Raw genomic sequence first — 9625 nt, forward strand, 5'->3', positions numbered from 1 at the left:
TGTTCCATATCAAAAAGCACAAAGGCTTTTATAGATCCAAAGCAACACCTACAATCTTAAAGCATGAGGGACGAGATTCTTTTAGACTCTCACAGTATACTTTCCAGAATTCATCCTGTAAAGGTCCTTACAAAAATTCATAAGAGGTATCATGCAGTATTTTACTGTAACTGTGAGAATTCTGTAGTGAAGTGATTGTGACTATTTGTCAAGACAGTCCATTAGACTAGCACAATGATCATACAGAGGAATGAATCAGAAGTCATTTTACAGAAGAAATTGGCCAGCATGGACTACAGTAACCTCAGGTTCTTCACTGCTATTCACGAATATTAGCCTAATCCTCCTCCAGACTTTGATACCTTAGTAGAGTGCTTGTAGAGAGCATAGAAGCAAGGAATGTTAGAGCTCAGTATTTTGTCTTCTGTTCTTAAGACCACCTTCTATTTCTGGAACATACCCATACATTCCCTCTTTAATTGTGCAAGATACTTAGTGTTTTCAAACCAGATTGTCCAGAAGGTTTATTATCATTACTCCAGTGTCTTGGTTTCACTGCTATGACTCACCAACCATTCACGTTTAGGTTCAGCACCTTCTATTGTCAATTAGTACCTCTATCAGTATTTTCATCAATTTTACATAAGGGCATGTTCTTCTACTAGAAAAATAAACCTAGAGCTGTGCTTTCTTTGAAAAAAATCAAGCCCTTTGAAATGTTTATTAACTAAGCCTTCAAATATAGCAGAGTTATTCTGCCAGCCCTTTGGAGTAGGCCAAATGACCTGAAGTCTATCCACAGGAGCTGTGGACAAGTCATAAAGCTTTAATGAAAAACCCCTTGAACACTTTTATATGCTTTTGTAATTAGCCAGTGTGCTGTGGGCTTAACAGAGAAGAGTGTACAGCACTTCCCTTTCTGAAAGGGCAAATTATTTCCATTTTAGGAAAATAAGTGCATGGCATTATTTAAGGACACCTATCAGAGCAGTGAGGAAATAGGTTAAAGGAATTAGAAATATATAACACTGTAAAAGATCTAAGCATAGAATGGTACAAGAGATAACACAGTACAGCCGAGGGAAGAGATTGGAGAAGTTTACTATGAAGTCCAGTTTTAGGTTTGAGACTTATTCTTTCCAGTGGAAGTTCTACATGACATGCCCTAAGTAGGGCTAGCCTATCAAATGAAGGCAGTAAATTGTGATTGGTTGTCATCCTCATGAGATGTTCTGCCAACTTCCTTCCATCAGTAGCTGCTCACTGGTACAAATGCTTTGAGCAATGACAACTTGGGGGGGTCATTGATGAGTGCCATATGCAACTTGCAACATTTGGATTCTCTGGAAAACTTTTAGCAACATGAAGTTACACTCCTACTCTCCTGCCAAAAGAGACCCTGAAATCCTGTTAACAGTCCAAAATCCTCTGCTTTGGAGGAATTTCAGCCCAGTTTTCACTAACAGTTTGTTATATTGGCAAGATCTGTTCTAGGACACTTTTTGAAGCCTGTGGAATTCTGTCCGGGAATCTTACATCAAACTCAATAATAAGATCCCCTCGCTGGTTTACGTTCTTGGGAAATGGAAGCCCTTCTCCAGGAATTCTTCGCTTCATTCCAGGTTTAATGATATCCTTGAATACCATTGGTATGGTCCTACCATCGAGCGTCGGAGTATTCACGGTACAACCACACAGAGCCTAAATATAAAAACAAACCGAGACATTAATAAGTTTTTTGCTGATTAGTTTTCCGGAGAAGAAACTAAATTTCCATTCAGCCTACTAAAGACCTTAATGGGCTCATAAACAATGAAAACACATTTATAAAAAATCGGAAAAGATTATCAAAAGTAATCTGAACTTTTAACCCACCACTATACTTCTCATTGTGTCTCAATTCAAACAGATCACAAGAACAATTTGCTTGCATAAGATTTTTAAATGTTTTGATGGAGGGAACTCTAATGCCTAGTCAAGAATGTGGTGAGTCCATTTGTAGTATGCATTTTTAAACTCTAGAAAGAGGAAAGGGTGTAGTGCCACTTTCCCCTCACACTTTTAGGATCTAGGCACATACTCTTCTTTCTCATTTATCACCAACAAACCTTACACTCACTGACCTCACGGAGGCTGATCTTGGCTGGGTATACAATATCAGATCCATCTCTCTTAAAAATGCTGTGTGGCTTGTCCTTTAAAACAAAGACAATATCAGCTGGAATGTTGTTTGGTGTTTGGTCTCCTTCTTTGGGGAAAGTAATCTTTGTTCCTTCTTTCCATCCACGCTTCACTTCAATGGTTAGGATCTTATCTTCAGTACGTGTGGTTTTCCCATCTGAATTGAGACGCCTATGAGAAATTTTCATTTTCTTGGTACACCCAGTGTAAATCTCCTCCAAGGATACTCTCAAGTCATGAGTAATAGGAGGGTCTTGTTTTCTGCGTGTGTTTTCACGGCCTCCACGAGTGCGAGTAAAGCCAACGTTTCCAAAGCTTTGAAAATTTGCAAAAGGATCATCAACATCCATGTCTTCATCTCCATTCCTTTGCACAAAAAATGTGTCAAAAGGATTGCGCCCACCAAAGAACTCGGCAAACATGGCATGAGGGTCTCCATGAAAGGTGTAGGTAAATGAAGTGCCATTGGGACCACCTCCACTGCAGCTGGGACCGGCTCCCTTTAGTCCTGAAATATAGGAACACAGCAATCAACCTCTGTAATCTCTCATATTACATCAGGAGCGCTAATCCTGAAAGCCTCTCCCCCCACCCCCACCCAGCATCTTTTTACTTGAATACTGAAATGTGCCAACTATTTTTAGCATTCCAGGCAAACATAAGCCCTTTAATGTGCTCTAGCTCACATGCGGTCTTTGGAGTGTTTTATTTTACTGAAGAAGACGCCCAGTAAAAATACTGCTCAAATACCTGGTCCATTTTACTCACAGGAGTCCTAAGTTCAGTATGTACAGGAGAATAAGCCTACAACCCAAATTACTCAATGAGCATATGCTCTATTTTCACATTCAGTGTCGATATCCAGGATCCAAAATTACCACAAACACAAAACAGTAATGCTTTTCATTTCAGCTTGCACAGCCTATCATAATATCCTTGATGTCTCAGCAAATTTATCCAAATGAAACAAACTGTAACATAGACGTTAGCATACACACTCCTCCCAAAGCTAGAATCTTCTAGTAAGACCTAGAAGAGTTCTGTAGCAAAGGCTCCACCTATCTTAGAAAGCCTGTCGTGCAGCCAAACACAGCCAATCGATGTTATCAGGAGTACCCACGTAAAAGAAATTATTAAACATTTACTAGCTATGAGTACAAGAGGTACAATATGAAAATATCTACAAACCAATTACAATTTGCATAATGAAAGGTACCAATATGCCAAGACAATGGTAGAAAATGTCTGAGTTACACAACAAGCTGTAAACTGAGAGAAATATGAGCAAGAAGCAATCCTTATCGCCTCTAAAAATCTGACAGCCACAGAAAACAGGAATTCAGAACAATTCTACACTACGGCTTTTTTTCTTCCATTTCCTTTCCTGCCTGAAGTATGAACATGATTTCAAAGTAGGCTTCCCAGACAGGAAGAACCTGTAGGGTAGTGGTGAACTTTTAAGGAGTGACCTTAATGTAACAAAAACTATTCAAAGATGGCAACTAATCTGGCCAGTGTCCAAGACGACACAGCAAAATAACTTGTTCTTTCTTCTCCCTTTTTCTCCTCCCTTCACATTTCTTGGGAAACCAGTCCAGGAAGATCTGCTGCTGAATGCTCGTTCTGAAAGCCACTCCAAAAAGGAAATAATGCTCCTGAACAGCTCTAAAATGTCGAACATCAAGCAAAGACGCAGACATCTCAGAACTGGCAAGGTGGTTATCTTTCCAAGGACGGTGGATGAGACGGAAGAAGGGCAAAACTGCAAGCGAGTAAGGACTGACCAAGATTTAACAACAGCTACACACACACACACACACACACACACACACACACAGAGTAAACAAAATGAAAACAACCCAGATGCTATTTTGTGCACCAGTGAAACCTCTTGATGGCCCCATTCGAGCGCTCGTGCCTGGACACATTCAAGAAGTTTCAGTTTTAGCTTTTGTTCCCGCGGGAGCTCCGTTCAGTTAGGCACAAACCCCTACTTTTCTGACACCTCAAAGAGTTGCCATTTTTGTTTAAAAAAAAATGCCGCCTTCTGAATTTCAACTAGGCTTTCTTCTCATCTAAGTTCCTGTGGATACAGACCAACAGATGATATAGTCTCCAGTCAGTTTTCCTACTACAGTCAGTTTTCCTACTACCCCGGAAGTCCCCAATTCTGTGCCATTGCAGTTAAAATTCGCAAAAAACAGAATGGGGGAAAAAATACTAAACCGGGCTATACTTTTAGAAATATGAAGTTATGTTAAATCTTGTGATTTGTTTTAACAGCCTACCTTTTAACATCATTAGTCTTTTATCTGATTTTTTGTAATTTATACTAGTTTTACAGTTTTATTAAGTCAGATAATTGTACGTATGAACCTTCGGCTGGTCGAACAGACCATATCAATCAATCCGTAAACTACCCTGAAGTCAACTGCCGCAATCCAATGCCTACTTGCCTGGGATTAAAGCCTACTGAATATAAGGGGACTTGCTTCTCAATAAAACAGAGATAAGCATTGGGCGTCTAAACTTCCCTTCGGCCATCCCTCCCCACACCGCCCGCTATTAAGCCCCCCCCCGGCTCTGTCCAAGCCCCCCCCCCGACTCAACCACGCACCCTCTTCGCCGAACTTGTCAAATATCTCGCGCTTCTTGGGGTCGCTGAGCACGTCGTACGCCTCGGCGATCTCCTTGAAGCGCTCCTCGGCGCCAGGGTCCTTGTTCTTGTCGGGATGGTAGCGCAGCGCCTGCTTGCGATACGCCTTCTTGATGTCGTCCTCGGTAGATCCGCGGGCCAGGCCCAGGATGCGGTAATAGTCCTTCCCCATCGCGGCTCACCCACCTCGACCTCCCGCCCGCTACGACTCCCAAGCTATGAAGCCGCCGCCACCGCCGGTTCCTCCCTCCGTATTTAAATGGCGGGCGGAGGAATCTTCCAGAGTTTACCACAACAGTCTCCGCCTAAGCCCCGCCCGCCCGCTCTGCCAGCGCCAATCGCGGGCAACGCCCTGTGCTCTCTGCCAATGAGGATGCGGCTCGCGTCACGCACGGGGTGTGGGTGCGGGGGAAGCAACGGTCGCCGAGAGCCCGCCTCCTAATTAATTGTGAAGGTGAAAAAAATTTTCGTTGCGCCACCAACGGCCGGGGAGGGGGGGGGAGGTGAGCGGAGGTTCTGCGCGTTGAGTCTCTACGAAATGGAGCCGTTTACTCTGGGTTGACGAACGTCCTATGAAACGCCCAATAATGTAGGACGTGGAAACGCCACCTGTAGGCCACACCCCCGATTTGCGAAGCCAACCAATCGCTAAGAACTTACACGAGTAGATAATTCACAGCGGGTCGCCGTGTTGGTCTGTCTGCAGTAGTAGAAAAGGGCCAGAGTCCAGGAGCACCTTCAAGACGAACAAAAACATTTTCTGGCAGGGTGTGAGCTTTCGGGAGCTCACACCCTGCCAGAAAATGTTTTTGTTCGTCTTGAAGGTGCTCCTGGACTCTGGCCCTTTTCTACTTAAACGAGTAGGAGAGCGCCGCCTGCGGCGGGGCCAGGAGCGGCCGCGCTCGGGGCTCCTGCGCGCGGCCGCACCCGCAGCGAGGGAGACGCCGCCGCCGCCGCCGCCGCCTGCCCGCCTTCCCCAGCAAACGCGACCTGCTCTGCCCGACGGGCCCGCAGCGGCAGGGCGGCCTCTGGCGACTGCTGGCCGGCTCCGGCGGCGGGAGCGCGCCTCGCCCAAGGCCTTCGTCCCCGCTGAGCCCCGCGAAGCCCGCCGAGCGCCTCCCCCCCCAGGCGGGAAACACTTTTCAGGTCAGGAAAGGCCTCGCCCTGCAGAGCGTTTCCCCTCTCGGCCTGTGCGTGTGTGCGGGGGGGGGGGGAACACTTTTCAGACTCTCGTTTCCAGCCCTCAACGTGCCGTGGGGGGCGGTTTTGCAAGGGGGTGGGGGGGCATTCGGATCTTTGAGGGGAGGGTTGTGTTCGTGCGCATGCACGCGGACGGTGTTTTGACGATGCTTCCTGGCGTGCCTTCACAACTGCCTTGCAGGGTCGTTTACATGGTTTCTGAAAAGGGAGCTGAAGTTGCAGGCGGAGACCGACTTGCCCAGGATCCTGAGGGGGAATTCACCCCCTCCCCTCGGTCTGAGTTCACGCCCATCTTCAGATGCGAACCTCCGAGGGCAGCCTGTGTGCCCCTTCCTGCTTGTCCCGTGCCATGCCATGGGAGAGGCATCTGAAGGAACTCCTTTCTGTGCCAGTCCTGCCCCAGGCCCCTGCTGCCAGAAAGCGCGACCTCGCCCCCTCCTTCTCCAGGATCGGTGCCAGGGCAAAGGGGCTGTCATGAGCAGCTTGTTGTTAGCTGACTTCTCATGGATCGGTCCTCAGGAACTCCCTGCCTTCTTGCTGGGAAAGCACCCCTCCAGCAGGGAGGGTCTCAGGCCTCAGAGGTCTTTCTCGTCACCTCCTCCCTGGCCCTTTTAGCCAAAGATGCTGCCAGGGGTTGGCCCTGGGACCCTCAGCACGCCCAGCCGAAACTCCTCCGCTAAGACTCTGCGGAGATTTCAGAGATTGGTATCTGAAGAAGGGAGCTGTGACTCACAAAAGCTCATTCCCTGCCAGAAATTCTGTTGGTCTCTCAGGTGCTGCTGGACTCTTGCTCTTTTGTAGGGCTACCGAGATTTCAGGGTGGCGCCCCTGGTCCCCCTCAGTACTGCCTACTCAGGCTGGCGGCGGCTCTCCAGGGTCTTGGGCAGAGGTCTTCCACATCAAAGATTCAAAACACATTCAAAGATTCCACATTCAAAGATTCAAAACAGATAAAAGGAAGTATTTTTTCACACAACGCATAGTTAAATTGTGGAACTCCCTGCCCCAGGATGTGGTGATGGCGGCCAGCTTGGAGGGCCTTAAGAGGGGAGTGGACATATTCATGGAGGAGAGGGGTATTCATGGCTATTAGTTAAAATGGACTTGCATCACTTGCTACGACTAGCAGTGACAAATACGGAACCGGATATTGACCATCTCATTAGCCAAAAGCAGGCCCATACTTCCCATTGAAATATTATAAGTTTATGTTGATTAAAATCGTTCTTCATTTTAAATATTGCATTGTTTCTCTTATTTTTTGTGCGCTACAAATAAAATATGTGCTGTGTGAATAGGAATTTGTTCATATTTTTTTCAAACTGTAGTCCGGCCCCCAACAGTGTTTGAGGGACAGTGAACTGGCCCCGTTTAAAAAGTTTGAGGACCCCTGGTTTACAGTCTAGGGTAGATGTTTAATAGTGCGCAGGAAAGGATTTGAGCAACTAACTACGCTATTACTTTTATAAAATAGGTACATATCTCAGCCCCCAGCGCTCCAGGCTATTCACAATAATACAATCGCGCCCTCTCCCAATAACTATAATGAAAAAGAACCGCAGCTCCGCCAGACCTATTAAATCTCAGCACGTTACTCGTATACAATAAATATTAAAGCTGCAGCAGTTCGAACACCAATAATTAACAAACAGCAACCAACTAAAAAAATGTAAACACGATCAGAAGAAGGAACAAACAAAAAATACACACCACTCACTTAAAAGCCAGCTGAAGCTTATTTGAAAAAGAAATTATTGCTTTTGGGGCTAATAAACATCCAATGATAGCTCCAGATGAAGAAATGGGGGAAAGGACATTATATTGTGAGTTTCCTGCATCGTGCAGGGGGTTGGACTAGATGACCCTGGTGGTCCCAACTCTATGATTCTATGACAGCAGGGGAGGGGGCCACTGAAAAGGACTTGGTTGGGTTTTTTGGTGTGTGTTTTTGTGTGGCAACCAGTCTCACTTCAGAAAGTTGGGGGGGTCACAAAGATGGGGCTTATCTGCACTGCCCTAAGATGACAGAGAATCCTTTGATTACACAGGCTGTGACTCTGAAGAAGTGAGCTGTGACTCACGAAAGCTCAATACCCTGCCAGAAATTTGGTTAGTCTTTAAGGTGCGACTGGACTCTTGCTCTTTTCTTATGCTATATACTGCTTTCAAGCTCAAAACCAACACTTTGAATTAGGACTGGAAGCAAACAGGCAGCCAGTGATATACTACTTTTGCAGTGTAATCCTAAGGCTGTGTGTGTGAATGCGCTCAAAGAGCCGATTGACCTTTAGGCCAGTATATCTCCAAGTGAAGCCAGCGTAAGGGCCAGTTATGTTAGTACAGGCCCCAAGTGCCGCTCAGCAGCTCTCACGCACTGGCGCAGCTCTCCATTGGCACAACTGAGGCGTAGGCCCCTGTGCCAGCATGGTTATGGATGGTTCTGAGGGCAAGGCCAGAGTTAGTTGGCTCCCTAAACCCTTTTTAAGCTTGGGAACGCCACCTGTCAGAGGCACACTATTATGCCAACAAAAAAAAATACAATGTAGCCCATAGTTGAACTGAAAAACCAAGTTTTGGGCCCCCTCCCCCCAGCGCCGCCCAGCTGGCCGGCGGGGGTCTTACCAGGCTTAAAATGAGGCCCAGGCCTTGACGTCACTGGCATGAAGTGATGTCATTGCACATGCAGTGACGGGGGAGATGCTCTGGTATTTGGGCAAAACTCTATGATAAAAACCCCTTCTACCATAGAGTTTTTGCCCGAATACCAGAGCATTTCCCTCATCATCATTGACATGATGATGTCACTTCTGGAAGTGATGTAATTGCGCAGGTGTCATCAAGACCTAGGCCTCATTTTAAGCCTGCTATGATTCCCTCCATCCCACCCCTCCCCAGCCAATGGCCAGGGTTCAGGAGGCAGTCATGGGAAGCTCAGCTTTCAGGCCCCCTGGAGTATCTACTGTCAATGGAACATCCCCTGTGTTCCTCTGTGTTCTATGGCTGAGGCTGCCATACTCTTCCACAATTGCATGTGGCTGCATTTGTCAGTTGTGGCTTCTTTACACACTCAGGCTTCTGTGACCTGGCTGATTAGTTATCAAGCTAAGTAGTCATTACCATGGGAGGAGCCAAAAAGCAGCCCTCCCTGCATCCAGGCTCTCTGACCCATTACCATTAGGGTTCCCAACTGCCTGGTTGTGGCGGGCAATTGCCCATTGACCAGCTGATGATCAGCGGACAAAAGCAGGAAGAGGAGAGCCCCCCCCCCCCGTGGGCTCCTGGCGTGATACTCTTACTTTCAGCTTTCTAGCCCTGGTGTCTGTGCGCACTGTAGAGTCAGAGCACGCACACAGTAGGGCTAGGAGGAACGTTCCCACCTCCCTCTCCAATAGGGTTGCCAACCTCAAGGTACTACCAGGAGATCTGCTATTACAAACAATCTCCAGCCAATAGAGATCAGTTCACCTGGAGAAAATGGTCACTTTGGCAATTGGACTCAATGGCATTGAAGTCCCTCCCTTCCCCAAACCCCGCCCTCCCCAGGCCCCACCCCAAAAACCTCCTGCTGGTGGCGAAGAGGGGTCTGGC

General features: G+C 47.0%; 1 protein-coding gene across 1 annotated transcript; it reads right to left on the minus strand.

Moving 5' to 3' along the window:
• Positions 1–1470: 1470 nt before the first annotated feature.
• On the minus strand, positions 1471–5014 carry DNAJB1 (DnaJ heat shock protein family (Hsp40) member B1). Its single transcript, XM_056857034.1, has 3 exons — positions 4799–5014; positions 2124–2689; positions 1471–1701 (listed from the first exon to the last, which is right to left on the minus strand). Exons 1-3 carry the CDS (start codon positions 5007–5009, stop codon positions 1471–1473), a joined length of 1008 nt encoding a protein of 335 aa, XP_056713012.1. The 5' UTR covers positions 5010–5014.
• Between the last annotated feature and the right edge of the window lie 4611 nt (positions 5015–9625).

The sequence above is a fragment of the Euleptes europaea genome, chromosome 1, assembly GCF_029931775.1.
Source record: "Euleptes europaea isolate rEulEur1 chromosome 1, rEulEur1.hap1, whole genome shotgun sequence".
NCBI classification, from domain to species: Eukaryota; Metazoa; Chordata; class Lepidosauria; order Squamata; family Sphaerodactylidae; genus Euleptes; species Euleptes europaea.